The 26,424-nt window shown below is 46.4% G+C and overlaps 1 protein-coding gene across 1 annotated transcript in view; it reads left to right on the top strand.

Moving 5' to 3' along the window:
• The window catches only part of PLD1 (phospholipase D1), a 183,561-nt gene that overhangs the window by 126,490 nt on the left and 30,647 nt on the right, over window positions 1-26,424 (top strand). Inside the window, exons 17-20 of the mRNA XM_015415255.1 lie at window positions 1-97; window positions 2,082-2,195; window positions 13,344-13,454; window positions 17,293-17,381. Of these exons, the coding sequence (XP_015270741.1) occupies window positions 1-97; window positions 2,082-2,195; window positions 13,344-13,454; window positions 17,293-17,381 (411 nt within the window). The remainder of the gene's footprint in view (window positions 98-2,081; window positions 2,196-13,343; window positions 13,455-17,292; window positions 17,382-26,424) is intronic.

Below are 26,424 nucleotides of genomic sequence, written 5' to 3'. Positions count from 1 at the left end.
GCCAAGGATGCCGTGGCACGATGTCGCCTCGGTTGTACATGGCAAAGCTGCCCGCGATGTAGCTCGACATTTTATTCAGCGCTGGAACTTCGCAAAGGTGGGCTTCCGTTAATTAATTTATTTATTTATTTATTATTATTTCGATTTGTATCCCACCTAGCCACAGGACTGGCTCAAGGTGGCTAACAACACTAAGACAATACATACATTAAAATTCATTAATCAATTAGGACTACATAACCACTAGGTAGTACTAGTAATAGTAATTACTATTAACAGATTACCTGAATCTTTTTGTCGTTTCTTACATTACATATTGAACTAGGGTTGACTTCTGTATTCTGAGAACCCACAAGCTACGTAATGTTGCATTGCCGAAGCATCCTGAGCACCTTTGTTTTTGTTGTTTTTGCCGTCAAGTCACAGCTGACGTATGGCGACACAGTAGGGTTTTGAAGGCAAGAGACGTCCAGAGGTGGTTTCCCATTGCTTGCCTCTGTGTCACAACCCTGGGATTCCTTTGGAGGTCTCCCATCCAAATACTAGCCAAGGCTGACCCTGCTTAGCTTCCGAGATCTGATGAGATCAGGCTAGCTTTCATTTAAGCAACAACAACAACAATAAATATGCAAGTCTCTAGCTGAGTAGGGCTCAGTACAAATCCCAGGAACCTTGACCTGTGCTCCCCCAATGACAATCAACAACAAAATAAATGATTTGTGTGTGTACAAAGTGGCTTAATTTGTATAGGTTGTGCAGAATTTTAGGTATTTTTAGCCCAGAGCATGTAAAAGCCTAACTGTGGGTTGCAGTTGGTAAAATCTTAAAGTTGTTGGAAGCTAAGATTTCACCACGTTCAGAGTTGGTAAACTGCAACAAAGTTAAAACAACTGAATTCAACGGGAATGGCTGAAATCAATTTTTGCTTAAAAAATAATTTTGAGTCAAAATCCAGACTTTTCATGCTAAAATGAACTTTTTCTCCCTGCAGTTTGGAACTCGGTTACTCTTGGATTCCAGTTTTCCCAAAGTAACTTGAAATAAATTTTGGAAGTAGACATTTGGGAATTAAACACTTCTGAGTTTCAAACTGGATTTGGGCAGTGTTATGTATTAGGCCTGGAGCATTCCAGGACTATCTACCAGAAACTGGCTGAGCTTGGAGCTCTAGAACAATAGATTATCAGGACTCTGGAAGTGACCAATGAGAAACTTATGTTATGTAAATAGCCTATCGTTGGGAGTGGGGTGTGTTTGGGTGTGGTTTTTGCATGCTATTTAAACAGGGCAGTTGCCCTGGTGAGTCAGTCTTGTTCCTGAAACCCCTTAATAAAGTAGTTCACTGTTCACTGCAGTGCGTCTTGAACCCAATATTTAACAGGCAGAGTGATTTGTTCCTGGTATAAAGTTGTTACTCAGACCTTTTCTTGAAACCTGTTTTGCCCAAACCTATGCTGTTGGTTTACAGAAGAAGTTTCCATAATTTGTAATTTTATTTCTGCATTTTTCCTATTCTCTTGTCCTTTTTTATACTCCCCCTTTTGCCCTAGAAAAACATCTACTTGCAGTTCGGAAACTTAACTTCAAACGAGTGTGATACAAAGAGCCAAACTTAAATTGGATGATGGGGAATAACAGCTTCATAGGCCATGATTCGGGTTAGGGCTGCAGTACAGGGGTGGGGGTGGGATTGAACCCTATCTCGTCCCAGGCTTTTAGGACAGTCTTTTTTCCCTTTGCATACATTAACCATCCATATACTGAGTCAGACCCCACTCTCTCTAGCTCAGTCTTGTCTACTTAGACCAGCAGCAGCTCTCTCAGGTCTCAGACAGCTCTCTCAAAACTTGATGTCTGAGATTCTTTTTCCTGCAGATGCTGAGAACTGAAGTCAGGGAGCTTCTGCAGCCGAACATTAATAAAAGCCTGCTTGGAGTGGGGAGGCGGCCGATGAGTGAAACTACTCAGGAGAAGGGAGGGGGAAAGTGCTCATAACTCCCCCAACATCACGTCTAGCTTGGCTCTGAATCTGACTTGCAGTTTTAAGTATTTAAATGTGTTCCTTTGTTTTCATTTCAAAGATCATGAAACCCAAATATCGATCCCTCTCCTACCCTTTCCTGCTACCAAAATCTCAGCGAACAGCCGATGAGTTGCTGTATCAAGTCCCCGAGGCTGTGCACGCCAGTGTTCAGGTAGGACAGTTTGTTGGACATGTCATACCTCCCATCTGCCTTGCAGGATGGTTTTAGCCGCCTCTAATGAGAAGCCTTGTAAGAGATCCCTGAACTTGAATGCCAGAAACAAATGCCTCTTTAATTTAGTAGACGACTAACTTCTTGACATCTCCGGAGACACTGTTTCAGGGTTTCTTTCTTCGCGCCGGAAACTCTTGATTAAAATTTTTGACTTTCCTTTTCTTTTTAGGAGTACATTAGTAGTCATCATGGTAAAAGAGAAAACTCTTTGAAAATATTGCTGCTTTGTTTTTTAAAAAGAATGATTTCTGAGCCAAATGCTTTGCGTTTGAGCCAGATGGTAATGCTTTTGAAGATTTGAGAGAGGTAGTGCTCAGTTTCTTTAATGGGTTCAGAATGTTGCAGTTAACGGGTCAGACCTTGACACAGAAGCTTTCTTCGGTCCTGTGTGCAATCTTAGTGCTACCATTTGGGATGTGCAAGGGTTCCTGGAATGTCTGCCCGATCCTTCCCCTTCTCCCGCTGCGTCCGGGAGCTCCCTGCCAGGACCGGGACACAATGTTGGTTAAACTCACATGTATCCCAGGGAATGTGTGAGTTTACTCAAATAGCACTTCCTTGGACAGCTCCCCCATTCTTGGGTAATTCTCGGCCTTCCTGGGGTCTGTCTTCAAGGGGACACACTAAAGGAGCTCCAAAATGGGATCAAACAATGAGGGGGCGCCAGTTGTTACGCCCTCCTTCCACTGTCAAAATAAAACAGAGTTCTCATCTTGAGGTCCCTAAAAGGGGCTGTCTGCCCTCCTGCCTGTTAAAAGTGTAACTGCCTGTAAAAGAACTCCACTCACTGTAACAGTGTTGAACTTCTCCCACCTCATCCAAGCATTGTCCTCTCCGCCTGGAAACCAGTCACCCTCTCTGACTGCCTGCCCAAGTCCACGCAGAATGGTCTCTCCTCCTTAGCCCAGACTCTCCTGCTGCCTTCTCGGCATCCCCAGTTTAAAAAAAAACACAGATGGTAGGCAACGCTCCCTCTAAGCCGAGGAGTCTCGTGAGCAAAAATCCTACTTTGTGAGCTACTGGCATTAAAGTTGTGAGCAAGCGAGTTGGCTCCTGCGTAAATTAGTTTGCTCTGGCGCCATCCTTCCTGAGCTAAGGCAAAAATGTGCGAGCTGGAGGCTTAAAAACTGTGAGCTGGCTCACACTAGCTCAGCTTAGAGGGAGCTCTGTTGGCAGACCTCTTCCTGGGACTGTGGGGAGCTCCTGCCAGTTAGACAATGCTGACCTTGATGGATCAGGGGTCTGTCTCGGCGGAAGGCGGCGTCATGGACTCACCCAAACAAGGGAGTCGTGCTGACATACAGAGAGAGGGGGAAGCGGCAGTCAAGACACTCAGGGGGGGTGCACAGTCAACCAGGGAGGGGCCCATCCTGCCACAGCCACGCAGCCCCAAAGGGCACTCGGTAGCCGTGGATGCTGTTGTGTCACGGCGGTCAGGAGTTGCCACTTTCCCTTTCCAGGCTGTCAGGCCTCGTCAGCTGCCCCAAAATGGGGCTCCCCAAATGCGGCTCGTTAGAAGAGTCCCGATCATGTCACAAATACATTACAACTGCGTGGCAGAGACACATTCGAGTTTAATTTGAGACTAGTGGTACACAGAAATTGCTTCCAAAGAAGATTGGCTGAAACTGCTCCCGAGTTTTCATGGAGAGCAGACTCTTATTTATTTCCTTCACCTTGTTTTCCCCAAGAATTAAACCCAAGCAAATGGTAACCATATAAACTAAGCTGGTTATTCCTGTTTGGTCCTGGAATCTGTTAAACATCTTCATTATGTTGTATGCTAATTTGCTGCTCACCCTCTACCTATATGTATGGACTGGTAACTTCCACTTCAATGTATCTGAAGAAGAATGTGTGCAAACAAAAGCTTATACCTTGAATAAAACTTTGTTGGTCTTATTTATTTATTTATTTTTATTTATTATCAATTTATACCCACCCTCCCATCCAAGGCTGGCTCAGGTGACACTGGACTCAAACTTTGTTCTGTCCTTGTATCGTTATCCTCAGGAAACAGTCCCCTGCCCCCTGCATTCCACTTTTGAGACTCCGTCTATATCTGTAAAGAATGCATACTAAGATAGAAAATTGCGAAGGGACTCTGGGATACCTTTGTAGAAACATAGCTCTTGGCAAGCAATGTTCCGCTCAGCCAATCAGGAGACAGCAAGGGCATTTGTTTGCTGTGAAAGCCAATGGGCAAAGGCACCAGATGAGAATATTAAGAATCAGAAGTTTAGAACAGGGTTGTTCTGCAGTGGAGGCAGAAAATAAGCTTGCCGTTAAATTGGCCGAGAAATGCGATTATCTAGAGGCGGTTGAGTAAACCCACAGGATGCTCCTGGACATTCTGAGGGCTGAGCTGGCCTAGGACATAACCCCTTGCAAATTGCATTTGCTTCCTCTCCAGCAGCTCTGAGCAAAGGCAGCCTTCTGAGACCTGTCAAGCGAGGGCATTCCCGAGCCGCAGCCGCTAAATCAGGCTTCCTCCCCTGATTTCCATTTTGACTAAAATAGCCTTCTGTGCATCGTTGCCGATAGTGAGTAACAGTCAGATGCACGAGTGGGAGAATGTTGGCGAGGAGGCTGCTGGTTCATTTGCATTCGGGCTCACACCCCAGCTAGCAGTGCGGTCCTGTGCAAACTTACTCCAGTCTAAGCCCCTGGAAATAACTCTGCATGGGACTGCACTGCAAAGCAGAGCCATCTCTAAGTGGCGAAGGCTGAGAATTAGGCATTGGAGTGTTGATTCGAGTATGTTATCTAATAACTGAGCCCTACGAGGAAAGGTTCAGGGCCTTGGGAATGTTTAGTTTGGAGAAGAGGAGATTGAAGGGGTACATGATTGCTCTCTTTAAATATTTGAAAGGCTGTCATTTGGAGGAGGGCAAGGAGCTGTTCCAGTTGGCAGCAGAGGATACAACCCAAAGCAACGGGTTTAAATTACGTGCAGAAGAAAGGTATCAGCTGGATACTAGCAGGGCCAGCTCACCCGCTAGGCGAATTAGGCATTCGCCTAGAGCGCGGGCCGGCCCTTAGGGCGCCAAACGGACCCGCCAGTACCCCAGCCCCCACCAAAAACCCTACATCTCCCTGACCACCACCGCTTCCTCTTTCTCCCCGAGTCCGGCAAGCTCGGCGGCGGCGGCGGTCACCAGGTCTGGGAGATGCAGGGCTTTTGGCGGGGCCGGGTGCAGTTTGGCCCTAGGGCGCCAAACTGCACTTGGCCCCGCCCCCACCAAAAGCCCTGCATCCAGCTACTCTCCTCAGGGTGGCAGCGGGGGGCAGACCAAGAGCGCATGGACATGCCAGCGGTGGCCACCGGAAGCCCGTGGGTGGGCTGAAGAAGGCCGAGGAGAACCTCGGGGGGTGGGCGAGGCTCACCTGCGCCTGCCGGAGCCTGTCCGGGCTTGGCCCGCCACCTGCCGGTCCCTCCAAGCGCTGCTGCTGCCGCCACCGCCACCCCCGGGACGCCCCAAAGAAAAGCTCCCGCCGGCCTCGCACTCAGCCTCGCTTCGAGGCAGGGTTGATTGCCGCCCCCCCTCCTCCAGGCTAGCTGGAAAGTTTGTGCCGGGGAGAAAACCAGAGGAGGAGACTGGTTGGGCAGCTCTTGCTCTCCCCCCCCCCTTCAGGGGCCGCAGTTCTACTCCGAGAGGGGAGCCATGTCCCAGAAGAGTCATATTCGAATCCGGGACCCCCTCAGAGACCAACAAGGCTAGCTTGTGGCACCCGGCGCCCCCCCCCCCAGGCGTGTTTCTGAGATGTCTCCAGGCCCCACCAGGAGGTTGGCATCTGCACTGGGGGGCACGGGCGCCACAAGCTAGCCTCTCCTAGGGCGCAGAAACACCTCGAGCTGGCCCTGGATACTAGGAAAAACTTTTTCACGGACAGAGTGGTTCAAAGGTGGAATCAGCTGCCTATGGAGGTCGTTGGCTCCCCTTCACTGGCAGCTTTCAAGAAGAGGCTGGACGAATATTTGTCAGAGATACTTTAGGCTGGTCCTGCATTGGGCAGGGGGTTGGACTAGATGGCCTGTATGGCCCCTTCCAACTCTATGATTCTTTGATTCTATGAATTAAGTGCTGTCAGGTCCCAGACAACTCATAGCTATCCCTCAAGGGGCTTTCAAGGCAAGAGATGAGCAGAAGTGGTTTGCCTCTGCTCAGTGACCCTGGGCTCCCCTTGTTGTCTCCCATCCAAATTCAAACCAGGGCTGACCCTGCTTAGCTTCTGAGATCTTCTGGGATCTCAATGCCCAGGGCAAAAGGAGAACTCATAAATGTGGGCAGATGTATTCTAAATGTCTCTGCAAGAGTAGCAGCCCCAGTCTTCCTAAGCGGTCTCCCGTCCACGTATTAACCCAGGCCGACCCCGCTTAGCTTCTGAGCACTGACAAGCTCAGGCTACTCTGGGCCTTTGAGGCTTCCAGTATGTTATAGTATAGAAAAAGTGAGCTTTTTATGGGCTTTCCTTTGGGAGATGAATGGCGGCTTTTATCTATTAGATGGCAAGTCACGCCTTTCAAAATAACTGATAGTGAGGTGCTGGTTTATCGGCAAAGGGGATCCATTAACTTGTGGGGCGGTTGCACAAGACACGCATTTCATAATCGAGCATGCAGGCGGTGAAGCACGTTTTTGCAAACACATCCTATTATTTCACCACCCACTTTAATAACAGTTTGTTTCTGGCGCCTCGATTTTTGTTGTTGTTGTCGTTGTGAGTTGTGCCTAAGAAGAAACTGCGCATGATGTGTGTTTGGGTTACTAGGAAACAATAGGGACCTTTGTCATGCCGGGAATGCTGGTTCGTAAGAGAGGCAGGGCTTTGTACCCAAAAGGATGAAAGCTGTTAGCACTGACTGTTAATGACAGATGCCGTCTTAGCGTTCAGTCCAGAAACTTCGACCCCGGGGGTTGCCCAGATGAGATTCTGTCTCCTAAATTTTAAAGAGCTGCACAAAACAGAGATGATCAGTGTTTCCTCTAAGCTGAGTTAGTGTGAGCTAGCACAGAGTTTTTTAGCCTCCGGCTTACAGATTTTTGTCTTCGCTCAGGGAGGATGGCTCCAGAGCAAACTGATTTATGCAGCAGCCAAATCTCTCGCTCACAACTTTAATGCGAGTAGCTCACAAAGTAGAATTTTTGCTCACAGGACTCCAAAGCTTAGGGGGGAGCATTGGAGATGATTACCACGGATTGGGGCTCTCACTGAGATACTGCAGTGCTATCAGGATTATTTATTTAATGTGTTTTTGTCCTGCCTTCCCTCTAAGGAGCTCCAGGCCGTGTCCGCGGTTCTGTCCTCCTCCTCCATGTTATTTTCAGAACAACTCTGTCGGGTAGGTTAGGCTGAGAGAGAATAGATAGGCCAAGGTTACTCATGGCAAGCGGGGATTTCAGCTCGGGTCTTCCCAGTCCTAGCCCTGCACTACTGTGGCCGCTATACATGCTCTATGGTGGAATTTCCATTCTGTGCTATTCTTAAGCGGTACTGGAACCTTCACAAAGCCTGAACTCAGCAATCCTTCGAAGCTATTACATAAGGACATCCCGGAACCGCAGCTACAGATCCCTGTGTTTGGTTTTTGCATGGAAACCGTAAATACCCCAATCAAATTGTGTGGGAGTAGAGGTAAGTCGCAGACAGGCAGGCAGGGGAGGATAGAAGGACAGGCATTTCTGCTCATAAGAGTTGTATGAGCACCCAGGCAGGGCAAGAATCGTTACATTGGCTAGAGACAGGCAGTGGTTGTGTAGTGGTTAGAGTGTCAGACAAGAGTCTGGGAGACCCAGGTTCACATCTGCTGTGGAAGTTCACTGAGTGACCTTGAGCCAGTCACGCGCTCTCAGCCTACTCTACCTCGCAGGGCTGTTGTGAGGATAAAAATTAAAGAAGGGGAGATGACGCTGTAAGCCGCTTTGGATCACGTTCAGGGAGAAAGCCAGCGTATAGCTATCTAAATAAATAAACAAACTAAGTAAATAAGTAAAATAAGTAAACTAAGAAAGACTAGACTATAATCGGGCATGACAGAACCGTTGTTGCTCATGGTATATCTGCACTGTTGCCTTTGGTGAAGGAGATGTTGCAGGACTTCTAGTGCTCTAGAAACCTGTGCAACCTGCTCTGCCAGAACCAGATAGAAATAGCAGTGAGTTTGTGCATCGTGAGTACGGTGGCTTCTAGCAGCTTATAAATGGCTGTCTTTCTCCATCTGGTGGTGCATATACATTATAGTCCATATGATGTTCTTGGTGGATTTTCAGCTCCCCAGAAGATTCATGGAGTTGAGCATGTTGATGTGGAAACCAAAGCCTGGATATATTTCAGTACATCTGGTCTCTGTGATGTATACCTCTTGGTGGTGTTACCTGAACATATGTCAAGGCAGAACGCTGCTCTCTGCAGTCCTGCACTATCAGTCAGCTAATTGAGGCTGCAGTCCTCAGGGCCTTAGGCAGGGGACTTTCCTATCCCTGGGACCTGAGATCCTTTAGCTGGGGTGGGTGGGTTGCCTCTTAGCAACAGCACCCACTTTGCTTGCAGAAGGTCCAAAATTCAGTCCCTCCCATCTCCTCTTGAAGGAGTTCACTTAGCAGATGCAAAAAGAGACATTTCTTTGCCTGAGATCCTGGAGGCGCTGCTTACTTGTGAGAAGCTAGGCGGATGATATGGCAGTTTCATGCTTGCGCCTTTTATGTGCAGAGCATCTATTCCAGCACAGGTAGCAGTACCTTATATATATATTCCAAAAGCCTCAGCTTTTATAACTCAGAGGTTACTTCATCAGATGCATGAAGTGTTCAGCCCTTAGGCAGAAGTATTTATACTGAGGTCTTCAAACAACGGAGCAGTGTAGGGGAGGGAGGTATTACAAAGAAATGCCAGATTAAAACAATATCCAGTCCCAGTTTGGTATAGTGGAGTAGAGAGCCAGTCTGGTGTACAGGTTAGGAGCGTGGACTCTGATCTGGGAGAACCAGGGTTAATTCCCCAGTCTCCACATGCAGCTGCTGGTGTGACCTTGGGTCAGTCACAAGTTCTTTCAGAGCTGTTCTCTCAAGGGCAGTTCTCGAAAGAGCTCTCTCATCCCCACCTACCTCACCGGGTGTCTGTTGTGGGGAAGGGGAAGGGAAAGGAGACTGTAAGCCACTCTGAGACTCCTTCGGGTAATGAAGGGCAGGGTGTATATAAATCCAGTCTCTTCTTCTGTCATCCTCCAACAAATCAGCATAGCTGCTTGCCCCACAGGGAAAAATGTATACATGCCTGCAGTGTGCGTTTTTGTCTTCCCAGTGGGGCAACTATGAGGTCGAGTAGGGTTGCCCGCTCTGGGTGGGGAAATGCTTGGAGATTTTGGGGTTGGAGGGTGGAATTTGGGGAGGGGAGGAAACTCAGTAGGATTCAATGCCATAGAGTCTACCTTCCAGAGTAGCCATTTTCTCCAGGGGAAATGAGATCAGGATAAGATAGAGAAATTGCTTTCCAATTCTGATCATATAGCGCTACAGCAGATAGCGAAATTTTGTTTTTTGGTTGTAAAAGTTCATCAGCGTCCAGGTTGGGTTAGGGCTGCCTGATTTTAATCTTATTGATTTTTTTACTACTGCTATTTTACTATTTGTAAGACTAAATTTTGTCCAACATTACATCGTGTTTTTGGTTTTAGTGATTAAAATGTTTGTATAATTTTATCTTCTATTAATCTTGTCTTATCATAATAGATTTACCATCTGGATACTTTTTGACATTGTAATCTATGTAAATGGTAATATACTTGCAGGTATGGTTTTATATTGCTGGCTATGTGCTGTAATAAATTCATTCATTCATTCCAGGGGAAATGATTTCTGTCGTCTGGAGATCAAATGTAATAGTGGGAGACCTCTAGGCCCCACCTGGAAGCTGGCAACCCTTGGTCTACAAGGGGAATTTTTACGAGGGAAACTGGTAAACCCCCCCCCACACACACACACACAAGTGTGCACACACATACTTCTTTCAGCACAGTAGTCCTGGTACGAATCGGCCCTTTCTTGTTTTGGCTGTTTCTAGTCTTTTCTTTTTGAGCTGTGGGAGATCACTGCATGAATCTCCCATTATCCCATGGAGTTTGGTCCTCTCTAACATCTCTTGATGGACTGCCCACATAGAGGGAAAAATAGCCACAATGGGCTTATCTTTAGATTTATTGTGGTTTCCATTTCCAAATGCGTATCAGTCAATCAAACGCAGACTCCTAGATATCGGACTGCAAAGGTTAGCCAGCTCTGCAAAACAAAATCCTGTTCCCCTCTGAATTTTGAAATTCCCTTAATTACCGGCCGACTGGCACCCAATTTATCTGCCCCCTGTGCTCCACAAATGCGCAGAGCATTTGCACTTGCTAGGTGCAATGCTATTCCATCTGCAGTCACTTATAATAAGATCACATATTCTGCAAGACTCTGTGCTTGTAATTTAGAATCAGTTAACTCGGTTTCCCATATCCTTCTTTATCGTACCCGGTATGCTGATATACGTTCTAATCTTTTAGACTCAATTTTATCCAATTTGTCAGGCCGTTCGGACGCCCTGATGGTACACCGTCTTCTTAACGACTCGTTACCTGAAATAACTGAAAAAGTAGCCCTATTTTTAAGTTTGGCAATCAAGGACCAATTGAAAATTGTTTAACTGCTTATATTTAAATTATCCTTGTTACCTCTATATTTGTTTACTCTTTGTATGGCTAACTTGATATGCTGATGATGATGCTGATGATGATGATGATGATGATGATGATACTTTCCATTTATTAATCGCTTTCCCCAGTGGGCTCAAAGCAATGTACAGTTACTCAATATAGACAAGGGACTAACAATGTTTGAAGGGAAAGGGGAAGACAACATATATTCATTTAATTGCACACGCCGTCACTGCCCGGTGCAGACATCTTCTGGCTTGGCTCTGTCATTTTCCGCACGGCTGCTTGTTGACCAGGCTTCAGGACCCGTATGTCAATTGCCACCCTGCCACCGCCTGGCCGGAACATCCACTGCAGGGATTCTTTCGTAGCCGAGAAGTTCTTTCACCTTCCAAGCCTCGGCCAGGACGTCCGACCGTCAACTAACACCCTCCCACAAGGGAGATTGGCGTGCCCACTCTCTCTAAGGAGTGGTTCCCATTTTATCTACTCGCCGAAACTTTCGAATCGCTGGGTGGACGGTGAGCTGGGGACACCAGGCTGGCTGCTCACACCAGTGCGGGGCTCGAACTAACACAGTTCAGATGTTAAGACAGTGGGATATACCCACTGTGCCACCGCTCCCCAATAAAGGCTTTTAGTATTGTATTGTATTGAGTTAGGCCCTCACTGAGGTGATTGATTTCTGTCTGGGCTGTACCAAGTTTGCAGGTGATCACATGACTGATGTCTCCTCCATACAAACCATTCCCTGCATATAGAAATCTAAATTTCAGAGAATGGACTTAAGTTGGAGGAACCCCTTTCCCTGACATATTTGTTTTCTGAGTGCGGGGAATTCTCTTTGTACAGAAGAGCCATTGGGTCATGTGAGCCCCCCACCCAAGGTGCTACAGCCCGTCTCAGTGAGAAATAGAAGGCCTTGCTCCATCATTTTTTGAGGGCTGATCAGAGAATTCACCTATGGGCAGTGCATTCCGCAAAGACACTGTGCCTTCTCCAACAAGAGAGTTAGTTGCTCAGGGAGAATGTGGGAAGATGTTCCAGCTGGGAGCCTACATTAAGTACATTTCTCGGTGATGCTGAGAGACTGAAAACGATCCATCTTGCCTGACCTTTATGATCTGATAGACTGTGCTTTTATCAGATCAGTTCTCCGTCTAGACAGTATTTATCTCTGAACGGAGCAATTTCGCCTCGCGCCCTGTGAAGTTTTATCAGCCATCACACATAAAATGAAAACAATTGATCTAATCCTTGCTTGAAGTACAAAGTGCTGTTAGACAGGCGAAAGTCACTGACAGTTCGGGTTGTCAGCCGCCAGGTGGGATCTAGAGATCTGGATTTTCAACTGACCTCTAGACTACAGAGATTAGCTCTCCTGGGGGAAATCGCTGCTTTGGAGGGTGGACTTCGAAGCATCATACCCACCGAGGTCCCTCCCCTCCCCAAACCCTGTCTCTACCCCCAAATCTCCAGGAACTCACCGTCTGGGGCAAGTGATGCCCTGTATTCTTGGTGCTTGGGGGGGGGGGGCAACAGTGGGAGGCCTTCTAGTGTCCTGGCCCCACTGTTGGACCTCCTGATGGCACCTGGTATTTTTGGCCACTGTGTGACAGAGTGTTGGACTGGATGGGCCACTGGCCTGATCCAGATTTGGCTTTTCTTATGTTCTTATGTTGACTCTCAAAAGCTTTACACCAGGTGTGCCATACATATGGCCTAGGAGCCGGAACCGGCCCATCCAGGGCTCTTATCTGGCCCACGAGCATCTGATTATTATCTTTATTGCCAGATGACAGAGGCTGTGCATCATGTCCTTGTATACTGTCCCAGTGCTAATGAGTAATGGGTGGTGGAAGAGTGAGGGTGGGCATCAGGGAGATACTGTAAGAGTGTATGTTTTATGCATGTTTCTATTTTCAGTAAAAAAACAATATTGTTAATTGGGCTTGCCTGTGTCCCTTATTAAGTGTACATCTCTGGTACCTGGCATTGCATTTTATGGCACACGTGGCTCGTCCTGACAAAGTGACATTTTTGTTAGATCTGGCCCTCGCCGCATAATGAGTTTGACACCTTTGCTTTACACCCTTGAAATCTTGTTGGTCTTTAGGGTGCTATGGGGCTTGAATCTTGTTCTTCTACTACTTCTACTACTACTCCGACACAGCTACCCACCTGAAATGCCATTTAAACGTATTATTATCAACGACACTGTCAAAACATTGATCATCCAGAACAGATATGATGTCTACACTTTTTTTTCCTTCGTAGTATGCGATGACCTGAAGTAGCAGACCGGGATGACCAGAGGTGTTCCGGTGTTTGCAAACTTAGGTCGGGCCTGAATTTAGGGAAAGGGATAAAATAGCTGCCATTTCCTTTCCTAGGTGCTCCGCTCCGCTGCAGACTGGTCAGCCGGGATCAAGTATCATGAGGAATCCATCCACAAGGCTTACGTTAGTGTGATCGAAAACAGCAAGCACTACATCTATATCGAGGTAAGTAGCAAGCCTGCAGGGAGAGCGGGGCACGTGAAGCAAACTGGCATTTTTGTCCTGATCGTCGCAGGTTTGTTTGTGAGGTTCTCTCAGTGAGCTACAGCAGCTGCTCTTGAAAAACACAAAATTGTTAATGAATGAACTTCATAGAGAAGAATAATTTAAAAAAAAAAAAAAGTTTGCCTTGCCTGTTTGTTCGCCACCCAAATTTGCATGCCCAGATTTTTAATCGAGGCCACATTTTGAATTTGAGTAACAGATGATGAAGAGACAGGAAGTAACGTTGGAGGCTGTCTGGAGATCAGGAACAATGGGCAAGTGATTCATGCGTCGGCTCGATCTGCATATGAATGAAAACAAGACTTTGGACAAAAAACAGGAAGTGTTTTGTTTTTAGGCAGTATGTTTGTGTGTTGCAGTGAGTAGTAGAATATATTCATTTACTTGGTGCATTTTATCTTGCTTTCCTCTAAGGAACCCAAGGTAGCCCACATGATTGTCCCTTCCGCCATGTTTATTCTCACAACAACCCCGTGAGGTAGTTTAGACCGAGAGAAAATGACTGGCCCAAGATCGCTTAATAAGTTTCACGGCAAGCAGGCATCCCCACCTGCATTTGAGAGAAAATGTTAGAATCCCTCTTTTCATTGTTTTTGTACATACTGGCATCATTTAAAACATTAGTGGTTTTCCCCCATCTGCTGCCAGATTAGTTGGAGAATCTATTTTTTGTAGTTGCTAGATGGGTTTTTGGGGAGGGAAAGCAGTATGGTATAGTCCGATCTTGTCAGCTTTTGGGAGCTAAGCAAGGTCAGTACTTGGAAGGGAGACCACCAAGGAAGACTCTGCAGAGGAAAGCAACGGCAAATCACCTGTGCTTCTCACTTGCCTTGAAAGTCGGCTGCAATTTGACAGCACATTACACAGAGAGAGAAAGGTTTCTGATTGGTTGATCTAATCAGTGAGTGGACTAAATGCCGCCTCCCCAGCAGCCTGGCCTCTGTCCTTTAAATCACAAGCTGAGACACAAAACAGTTCTTGAAACAGCTCAGCTTCCCAAGTCAGTCGCAATAAGAGGCTGTGGGAGAGCCCTCCTCTTACAAGAGGCAGACTCAGACAGTTTTGGTGCCTGAGGAAGAAAATCCAGACCCCAGGCCTCTGCCCACCCCCCACCCCCACCTGGCCATCCAGCAGTGGTAAAAATATATAAAGATTTGATGGTTTGCTGCTCTTTAATGTTACTCTACAAAATCTACTACCCAGAAGCGGCCTGCCTAATAGGAGGTCCACACTTGCCTGTTAATTTGTACCTGTGATACTCCCAGTCTAACGCTACTGGAGCTGTGTAATTTGGCCCTATACAGTAGGCTGAGCGGGACGGGAATACCGCTGTGGAATGGAGCCTCATTGCTGGAGGCAGATTTGCTGTGCAGTCCTAGGCACTTAACCTGGTCTAAGCCCATTCATTTCAGTGGGCATGGACTGGGGTAACTTTGCACTGTTAAAACAGTCTTTTGCCTGTACAGGCTCACAGCGGGGCAAATGGAGCCCTCCCAGGGCTGTTTCGGCTTAGGAAAACAATGCCGAAGGCTGATGCCCCCTCTTCAACCATGAACCAAATCAGGCCCCAGTGCACTCGGGAACATTAGTTCCCCAACATCATGTCTGACTGTAAAAGGAACACGATTGACTCAAGGGAACCCACCCAACTTGTGTCAGAGTTAATGTCTAGTTTCTCTGCTCACATTGGAGAAAGCCATTCAAGTTCATACTGATGGACCTCCTTGGGAGTAGGCTGAGCCAGGTGGGACGTCCCTACAGGTCTGGATTAAGTCCTTGGGCCACCAGTTGCCTGTCATTAGTCTATTCTTAACCCTTGCCAGTTGGCTTGTACAAAACACTATACATTCAGAATAGCAGTAGAACAAAGTTAGAGTCCAGTGGCACCTTTAAGACCAGCAAAGGTTTATTCAAGGTATGAGCTTTTGTGTGCATGCACACTTTTTCAAATACATTGAATGGAATGTAGAGTTCAAACTTGGGCTGAGCAGCAGATTAACATGTAACATGATGAAAATGTTTTAAGATATGCAAAGTCAAAACTAAATAGCAAGCTAATAACAGAATGGCAGTTCTTGATCACGCTTTCATTTTGCATCCCTGTCCCGTCCTGTGCCTTACAGGTTTAAAACCTAGAAGCCTTTGAAGTACAGAAATGAGTCACAGCTAATTATCTCCCCCGTTGCATGCACAGATTCAGTGTTTCATTAGACAAAGACACTGCCTCTAGGAAGTTATTGTTCATAGTATGTCACGTGTACATCTTGACATGGAACATCTCGTGGGTCAGCCCCCTGGGTGAAACCCAGAAGCCCCATTCATGCCAGTGGTGAAAGTGCACAGCTCAGACCTGAAGTCCCACTGATCGCTGTGGAATCTTATTCTGGATTGTACCCTCATACTTTCGCATAGTAGTTTCCCAATTTCCATCTGGGGGGGGGAGACTCTTCTCATATTGATTTGTCTGCTGAGTGATCCCTTTGTGCTAAAATAAGATTTTGGGGTGCATTCTTGGGTGTAATTGCAATGTGTGCAGGATACTCCCTGTTCATATAGGGTTTGATTTAGTGGGACAGCACATGTTTTGCATGCAGAAGGTCCCAGGTTCCGTCCTTGATATCTCTAGACAATATGGAACATGGTGGGACTGTGATCTGATTCATTATAAAGTTGCTTCAAGTGTTCCTGGTTTGATAGACCAGCGTGGTGTAGTGGTTAAAGTGCCAGGCTAGGATCTGGGAAATCCAGGTTCAGATCCCCACATGTGCCATGGATGTTTGCTGGGTGACCTTGGGCCAGTCAGCCTAACTTACCTCACAGGGTTGTTGTGAGAATAAAACAAAGGAGAGGAGAACAACGTAAGCGGCATTGGGGAGAAATAAAGTGAATACATAAAGATAGGATAATAATAATAATAATACTTTCAATTTATTGATCGCTCTTTCCCACACACCTGCGGGCTCAGAGCGATTTACAGTTACTCTTGACAACTGGACGAACAATATTCGTGGGGGATACGGAAGACAAACATACAGCATTTTTAATTACACACACATTGCAGCTAGCCGGGGCTTCATCTGCGGGCTGGATCAGTCGTGTTCCGTGTATTGTTGTCGGCTGGCTGATGACGTCAGCGCTTCTTGATGTCATGCTGCCACACTGCCACCGCCTGGCCGACTCGCTCCACTGCAGGGAAGCCGAAATAGCTCTTTCCTCTTTCGATCTCGCCGCGCCTTCAGAAGTCGCACTCGGCAGCTACACCTTCCCAGAGGGAGTGGTGTGCCCACCCTCTTACGGGTGGTCCCCAATTTATCTACTTGCCGAAGCTTTCGAATCGCTGGGTAGACGATGAGCTAGGACAAGGCTTGGTTGCTCGCACCAGCACGGGGCTAGATCTTGACAAGGAGGCCCATCAGTATGAACTTGAATGGCTTTCTCCAATGTGAGCAGATGTTATAGTTAAGCAGGGGGGAAATCCCCTGCGCCACCGCTCCCTAAGATGCTAAAATGTGCTAAGTGATCTTCTGAGGCTGCACAAAGGATAATCAGCAATGGATTTTGGCCAAGTTGTCTTTCAAGGAAGCTCCTCTGCCATGACCAGTCTTCTCATTGAGCTGCTTCCAAGTAGCTTTCAGGACTCGGCAGGGTTTCCTGGAACACAGTTTGAACAGCACTGCATTGGCAGATGCTGTAGTATCGGAGAAGTGTGCAATAACAATGTTATTAAGAGCAAGTTCAATCTAGGTTGCTTTCTCTCTTTTCTCTTCTAACCCTTTAGAACCAGTTTTTCATCAGCTGCGCCGACGACAAAGTCGTATCTAACCGGATTGGTGATGCCATTGCGCACAGGATTCTGAAAGCCCATAGGTAAGCTTGCTCAGAAGAAACACAGTTGAGGGTGCAGTGAGAAAGCAGCAGGTTCCAGAATGCAAAGGTAAAGGGAAACGTGACTGTTAATCTCATGGGAGTGGTTGTGTGGATCACGTGCTATATACAGGCTTCCTGGAATCCAAGCTGGAAGTTTCCATTGCAGTACGGATTGCAACTTTCGGATGGTGGCCGTTCCATTGAGTTATAAAAGCATCGTCCAACTTTGCCAAATTGATTAAAGGTAAAGGTTTCCCTTGCTCGAAAGCCAGTCGGATCCAACTCTAGGGTTGCGGTGCTCATCTCCGTTTCAAAGCCGAAGAGAGACAGCGCTGTCCGAAGACGTTTCCGTGGTCATGTGGCCGGCCTGACTAAACGCCAAGGCGCACGGAATGCTGTTACCTTCCCACCGAAGTGGTACCTATTTATCTACTTGCAATTTCTTGCTTTCGAACTGCTAGGTTGGCAGGAGCTGGAACTAGAGACGGGAGCTCACTCCGTCATGCGGCACACTCGGGTCTCGAACTGCTGAACTACCGACCTTCCACAGCCTGCAGTTCAGCGTCTTAACCACTTGAGCCACTGCAGCTCCTTCTTTGATTATTTGATTTGATTCCTTGATTGATTAGTGCAACCCAAAAGGGGCAGATTTGTTTATTTACAGTATTTATATCCCATTTTTCTGATCAATCGAAGTCAATCCGTCCAACGGAGTTGGCCGACAATTACACTGAGCAATAAAAAACCACCATAACATCAGTTAAAAAACAGCAAAAATATATAGGCTGGAAGGAGAGTTCATTGAGGGAACATGTAAGGAAACAAAGCAGTCTTCACCCGCTGGCAGAAGACAGTGACCGAGGTGGAGAGACAAATATCCCGGCAGTCTGTGTGTATAGTTCATTTCAGGGTCATCATTACTTTGGGGGACTAGTCAGGAAAATGCTGCTCCAGAGTCACGTGACAGGGTCCCTTCCCTTGAGGTCAGCTCTTTGTTAGTGACGGTCAATGGGTTGGACCCTGCAATACAGGAGTGCTGAAATGGGGGATCCTTCTCCTGTTCCCCTCGCCCAGCAGTCTTTTCTGAAAGTTGATTCCTGGGGTTCCCATGTGGGATCCATGCAGACAAATAGCCCTGAAGATTGGGGAGCTGCATTGAGGAGGGGGAGGGAGAGAAAATCTCTTTCATCCCCTTCTTCCCTACAGCCACCGGACCTTGGGAATCCAGGGCCCAGGGCTAAGCATTTTGTCGCAGGTTTAGAGCCAGTCTGTAAAATGAAGTGGTGGAGCTATGGACCACTTGAGACTGTAGATCCGGGACTGCATTTTGAATGCCCCTCTGTCTGTTGTTTGTTGAAAGAAAAAGATCCTCCGGTCAACTAGTAAACTGGTATATTACAGAATAAGATATGGTGCCACCTTCTCCCGGTTGTGCTAAATTACTGTGTATAGGGAGTCTTGAACATACAGGGGGAATTAAAAAATACAGCCCCCTCATTTCAGTCATAATGGTACCACCCAAGATCGTACCACCCGTATGAGGAATCAGGTTCCGGAATGCTGAGTTGTACTGTGCAGACTTTTAGGGTGGGCCGTATATGTATATTTTAATTTGTAGAACAAGCAGGACTGGCCATTTGCTAGCAAAATTATTTCAGCCATTCTTCATTCTTTTCTGAACGCACCTGCTCAGATGGATTTAATAATCCACAACAGGTCCCTGTTGTTTTACCGCATCAGCATCAAACTCATAGTTCTTTTATTTCAGGTTCCAAAGCCCCATTCTCCTCTCTCATCTCTTTCCTTGCTTGTCTTACTGAAACGACCCAATATTAAAAACCTAGTTAAAACTTATAATATACAAAAATACATGTATTTATTAGAAAGGCACTTAAAACAAATAAGGGCCCAATGAAAGCATTGTTGAAAAGTTCAAGTGGCCTGAACACAAGGACCAATACACATGACCTGATGCATTTCCGCCCTATCGGGGGCCTTCTTCAGAGGTCACACAGTTTGAGGTACACGTTACACTATTACATAGTACAATAAGCTAACCAATAAGTTAAAACTCGACCAAGAAAAGGAAGGTTAAGCAGCAAGATCAATAGACACGACCAAGATGTTTGTGAGGCCTGTAAAGATGAGAGTCGTGTGTCTGGTGCCAAATGTACAGCTGCTGAATTAGAACATCTTCCAATTCTGGTCCAAAAAGCACCTGTGTGGCTATCATAGTCTGAGCTAGAGTGTCCTCAAGCTTGTGTTCAGGCCCCTTGAACTTTTCAACAAGGCTTTCATTGGGCCCTCATTTGTTTTTAACTGCCTTTCTAATAAATACATGTATTTCTGTATATTTTAAGTTTTAACTAGGCTTTTATACTGACCCTTTATTAGACTTCTTTCTTGCCCTTGTGGTTCTTCATTCCAGTTTTTGGGTCAAGCTTGTTTTCCTCCCCATGTGTCTTACTAAAACTACCCTACATCCTAATGTCAAGAAGCACTTCAAAATCCTGAATGTTTTATGTGGCCGTGACTGGGCTGAACAGGGTTTATTCCCTTGTTGTTCTGAGGTTGATAGGCTTTTGAAATGCATTTTTTAGAGCTTACATCTCACATACAGCACCTGGAGTGCTGCGATAGCCAGGATGAGAAATGTGTTTCATTTAAAAAATAAAAAATTTAAACAAACAGCGCTGTGGAGCACTTGCCCGTCGGGGAAGTGGTAAGATAACTCCTTGGGGAAGTGGTGTAACATATTGTCCCACCAGCCTTTCCTCCCACCAGTCCTTTCTCCAAGATTTCCTCTTTTCTTAATGCCCTTTTTTGAGATAAGCAGTCCATTCCAGAAGCTTCCCAACACCTGGCCCCCATTGTCTCTCAGAATGTCTCTTGCTTTGAAAACCCCACCGAGTCGCCATTAGTCAGCTGTGACTTGATGGCAAAAGAAGAAGATAAATTTACTCCAAATGATACCTCCTCCTGTACAGCCCAGGGAAGTGCCTCTCTTAATCCTATATATAGCACCCTATCCCTAAAATTGCTTTCCTACATAGATACTTCCTGAACGGAAGTATACCCTTCTAAGCCTATGAACTTAGAAGGGTATAACTCTGTTTAGGGTTGCACTTTTTGTATCTTGACCACACGTGTTTTACCTGGCTGCTTCGCTCCTCAGGTTGTCTCAGGTGTCTCCTTCGGCTGTCGAGAAACTGTCGCTAATTTCCAAATCGCTGTAGGGTTTTTGGCTTCTCACCAGTCATATGTTTTAGATCATCAACCCGACTCATCCCAGGAAAGCCAAATCCCTTCCCGGTTCCCAGGGATCAGCAATCAGCACAATACCAAGGCTGCCTTGGACTAGCTTGAGCTGTATCTGGTATTTGTGCTCCAGGGACAAGGGGAGGCAGACAGAGCTGACTTAGAATCATAGAGTTGGAAGGGGCCATACAGGTAATCTAGTCCAACCCCCCCTGCTCAGTGGTCCAGGACTGGAGCTCCTGTGCACTCCTTGATCCTTGGACCTTCCACCATCTCTCTTGCTGCCAGTTTCTGTAACTCCCCTCTGTACCCTTCTCTCTTTCTCACTGCTTGCCGAAGCCCTTCTGGACTCTCTGTAAGTCCCGAGCAATTCCTGAGCAGACTAAGTGGTGCAAATGTGTGCGTATTTGCATAATTCTAATTGCAGACGTGGGGTTTCCATGGTACAGAATTTAGATTCCCCCCCCCCTTCCAAGATTGTGAGCTACAATGCATGTACCTCCTTCGGAATAATTGAGATGCAGGTGGTGCAGCTGTTGTAGCAGACGGCATACCCGAGCAGTCAATTGGCAGCTACCCAAGCAGTCAATTGGCAGCTTCCAAAGTGGTCCTGCAGCTTGCCGAGTTCATGATACGCCCTGCGACTTAGTCACTCTGGGACTGGACTGGCCGTCCCTTTTCTTTTCCCTTTTGTGTGGCTTACCCTCAATGCCTGATCACAACAGGGCTTGTATTCAACATCAAACCTGCAGCCTTTTACGTTGTGGCTATACTTCATAGTCCTCCTTTCCTTTACACTAGCAAAGTGCTCAGTGTGGTGATAATTGAGGAGTGGGCCGTGGGTATTCAGAGAGTGAGAGGGGGGCAGGAAACAGGCCTCCTCCAGTGCGCCTGGTTCCAGCTTCGGCTAAGCCCCCCCCCCTCATCTTGCAAACGCCGTCCGCAAAGCCATCAGGGTAGGGTTGCCAACCTCCAAGTGGGGCCTGGAGATCTGGAATCACAGCTGGAGACAAGGGCTGCTTTGGAGGGTGAACTGTATGGCATTATGCCCCACTGGGGTCTCTCCCCCCTCCCCAAACCCTGCCCTCTGCAACTTCCATCCCCGTATCTCCAGGAATTTCCCATCCTTGAGTAGGCAACCCCAGATCAGAGGAAGCAAACGAGCGCTCCTCCTCCGTGCGTGTGGATCCAGGTAATTAATAATATAGTTTTTTATTTATATGTATATATATATATATATATATATATATATATATATATATATATATATATATATATATATATATATATATATATATATATATATATATATATATATATATATATATATATATATATATAATAAGTAATGTAATAAAATAATAAATGTATACGTACAAAATTGTATTTGTTCTGTGTATGATCAAAAGGTAAAGGGTAAAGGTTTCCCTTGCTTCGAAAGCCAGTCGAATCCGACTCTAGGGATGCGGCGCTCATCTCCATTTCCAAGCCGAAGAGCCAGCGGTGTCCAAAGACTTCTCCGTGGTGATGTGGCCGGCATGACTAGATGCCGAGGCGCACGGAACGCTGTTACCTTCCCACCGAAGTGATACCTGTTTATCTACTTGCAATTTCTTGCTTTCGAATGGCTAGGTTGGCAGGAGCTGGGACTAGAGACGGGAGCTCACTCCGTCATGCAGCACTCGGGTCTCAAACTGCTAAACTACCGACCTTCCAGTCTATAGTTCAGTGTCTTAACCACTTGAGTCACCAGAGCCCCACTTCTGTGCATGATACATTGTACCTGAGTAGAGGTTTGCCTACCCTGAGATCAAGGATAGGGACAACTCCCCTCCATTGCCGAGTTCCCAAACAGAGTACTTAATTGTTTCCATACACTTACGTGGAAGAAAGTGAAAGTATATAACACGCATAATTCACCGTCCTTGGTGACTTTGGTTTCTTGAAGATTTTGCCTTTTCTCAAGGAATCCTTCCAATTGCCAGCCAGTTTCCTTGACCCTATAGAACTCTGGGGAGTGTATCCCGTACAGCTCCAACTTGACGGTAGCTTAGTGCGCCGTAAATAATAGCAGAGTCTCTGTTTCCTTATATACAGAGTATTTACATTTATTTACACTGGACAACTGGATACAAGTACACAGTCCTTCTTAGCACTTTCACTGTACAAACTGGCAAAGTGCTTCGCATACAAATGATCCCAATACAGAGATGTGCAGCACTGAACTAGCTGCAATATATATGTACATCAGCCAATCAGGTTACAGCAATTACTTTAGCTGAGTCATTGTGACAGTTCCAGATTCTGATGCAGCCTTGTAGTCACATGACTTCTACCTGTCAAACTAGATCAGCAAGATCTAACACCAGTTTATGTCTGACTGACATCTTGCCAGTAATGTATACAAATACTGTCACGACTATCCATCCATTTGCGCAACTTTAACCACATGTGAACATCAGCTTCCCTTGGGTTGTGGTTCTGGGTCATACTGGAGTGAAAAGAGTCGGAACCCTGGATCTGCCGTTCATTTGCGTATTACATAACAGATGGGACTGGGTAGGGATTGGAGTGCAAAACGGATCCGCAGCACATAAAACATGTGGGTGACGCAGGATGTGTTGTGTCAGGGTGTGATGCACGGTGTCTTTGGGGAGGGGCATATATGGCTCACCGTAAGAGAACATGCTTCGCATGGGGAAAATTCAGCCCCTGATATCTGCTGTGAACGGATCTCAGGTAGGGACCTATTGGGAAAGGCCTGTCTTGCCCATCACCCTGGTTAAATGCTGCCAGTACTGAGCTACATGGATCAGTGGTCTGTCTTGGTACGACACAGTTTCATAGGATCAGTCCATTCCGCGTGAACGTGTCCCCCGCCACTTGATGCACATGAAGCTGCTTTATACTGAATCAGACCCTTGGTCCATCAAGGCCCGCCAGGCTTTCACATAGGGGCCGCCGCTGCCACCACCACCAATGGTGGCGATACCATCGGGATTAGGAATCGCCCTTGGAAGTTCCGCCATAAATTGCATGGCACTGACAATGTGGGATAGGCTTGAACTATCTACTGGACAGTGGCACCCCAATGGGGAGGATTTGAGGATGCCATCAAAACCACTCAAGACCATCTTGTTTATAGAAAGCACTTTATTATTGTATTGTTATTATTCTTCATGGTTTTATTGTCTTATCTGGTTTTATGTATGGGCTCATGCCCCTTGTAAGCCGTCCTGAGCCCGCTAGCGGGGAGGGCGGGGTAGAAAATGCCTAAATAAATAAATAAAATAAGGTCAGTATTGTCTACTCAGACTGGCAGCGGCTCTCCAGGGTCTCAGGCGGAGGTCTTTCACATCCCCTACTTCCTCATCCTTTAAACTGGAGATGCCGGGGATTGAGCCTGGGACCTTCTGCACGGCAAGCAGATGCTCTACCACTGAGCCATGATCCAGCAAGTGAGAGCCATATAGTTCGCCTTTGCTAGATGGATCAGGGAGTATCAGTTGTAATGCTCTGAAGTATGTATTCTCTCCACGATCAAGTTCTCAAGATTAGCGTCAGTGAGGAGGAGGCAGTGAATCAGATCGTATTATATATGAAATGTTTAATCTTCTGGGTCTCATGAAGATGAAGAGTTCGCTCTTGCATAAATATTTAAACCTTAATGGAGGCATTTGATGGAGTGTTCCAGCAAAGAATGTACCCCTCTTTGTTCTTTAGACAATATAAGACATATATAATTAATAAGCTAAAACCTTCCCTTTACGTGGGCTGATTTTCAGATAATCTGTTTTCCTAAGCAAGCTGTTGGGTTTGGTTTTTTTTAAAAAAAAATGACAGTGAAGTTGCTCATAAGTTGATTTATTCATGTAATTATTTTTGGCAAGTCTCAGTAATTAATATTCATCGCTTTCCAATGACTTGCCCTGCCTTGTGCAAATGACACCTTTAATTTAAAGCAAAATGTATCCACATGTATAATTGTGCTAAGTTAAATCTTGTTTCCACTGTGATTCGTAGGACAAAATAACTTTACGGAAAACAAAGAAGCAGGCCCATTGTTGCTTTCTTACACTACTTACTATAGGAAATAAGTCATTTTAATGCAGTACAGTCAGGTATCTCTTTTAACTAGCATTATTCTGGGATATTATTTGTATGAACCCAGTTTATTGCTGCATATATGCAGCCTTCCTTTTCCTCCTCCATCTAATGCAAAGTTTCTTGGTTAGAAACTCACTCTGGTTATCCTGGGTGTGAATGCAGGTGTGCAAGTGTTAGTTGCCCCTGACAAACATGGATTCTAAACCTGGGTTAAATTCTTGTTTAATCCTCATTTATGTGTATGTCTGTGTGTGTGTGTGTGTGTGTGTGTGTGTGTGTGTGTGTGTGTGTGTGTGTGTGTGAAGTGCTATCAAGCCGCAGCTGACTATGGGAACCTCAGCAAGGGGCTTCCAAGGCAAGTGAGAAGCAGAGGTGGTTGGCTGTGGCTTTCCTCTGCAGAGTCTTCCTTGGTGGTCTCCCTTCCAAGTACCAACCCTTCTTAGCTTCTGAGATCTGACGAGATCGGGCTCTACCATGCCACCTTCTCTCAGAATCCCCATTTATAGAAGGGAAAACTAACTCTGGTAAACCGATGCGCCTGCATTCGTGCATCACAGATATCCAGGGTTAATACCTAAATGAGATTTTCCATGATGAGAGAAGGGAGGGAAGAAGGAAAGAGAAGTGAGCATTTTCAGGGTCTGCTTTTTCCTGGCTGATCGGTCTGGGGCCCTGGTGTTTTTCCTAGGGAACTGCAAGCCGAAATATGAAACTACGTCAAGCCACAGTGCCATATTGAGAGCCTGGGCTTCTCCTCGCGGTTCATCTGTGGTGCAGTGAGGTGAACTCGGTGATTGTCCCGATTGCATTTTCCATCATATATTCCTTCCAACGTGATGGCTGATGCTTGAAACTGTGTGTACTCTCTCTGTGCACGTCCTCATTCTACAGCTGTATCAGAGAGACCTCTGCAAAAAAAAAAGAAAGAAAGCGCAGATGCATTTTTCATACATTGTACTCCTTTTTTGTGTGAGTATTTCTGTGTGCCTGCATGCATGCATGCCTGGAAGTCATGGTTGACTTCTCATGACCTCTAAGTGGGGCCTGGACGTTTCAGAGAGGTGGCTTGCTATCGCCTGCCTCTGCATCCCAAGCCCTGGTATTCCTTGGAGGTCACCCTTCCAAGTACTTGCCACAATCGGCTCTGCTTAGCTTCCAACATCTGACAAGATCGGGCTTGCCTGGGCTATCCAGGTAGGGGGATAGATGCATTTTTCCAAACCTAAACGCAACCCTAGGCGAGATGCCCTCTGGTACCTTCCGCCCCCCACTAAGCACATAGTTTCAACCTCCCCCATCCCATCTATCCAATTCTAATTTAGACAAAAAGCAGAGACTGTTAGTCACTGGCTACTAATTCACTGGTCACAGGGCATGGCTTGGTGGCAGAGCATCTGCACTGCATGCAAGAGGTCCCAGGCTCAATTCGTAGCACATCCAGTTAGAAGGCTCAGGTAGGAGATGATGTGAAGGTCCTTTTTCTGAGACCCTGGAATGCTGCTCCAAGTCAGAGTAAGCAAAACCCACCTTGGGCTGCAATCATGTGCAGAATTAGACCCAAAATAGGTGCGAATGCCAGGCAGATTTAAAGAGCACGATTAGACAACAACATCTGGGACGTGCGCCGCACTCATTCTGCTCCGCGACAAAAGCGGAGTTAAAAGACACCAGGGGGAAA

This window comes from Gekko japonicus, unplaced genomic scaffold (genome assembly GCF_001447785.1).
Source record: "Gekko japonicus isolate JY-2015 unplaced genomic scaffold, Gekko_japonicus_V1.1 scaffold320, whole genome shotgun sequence".
Lineage (NCBI taxonomy): Eukaryota > Metazoa > Chordata > Lepidosauria > Squamata > Gekkonidae > Gekko > Gekko japonicus.
This window is presented reverse-complemented; position numbering and strand designations above follow the sequence as displayed.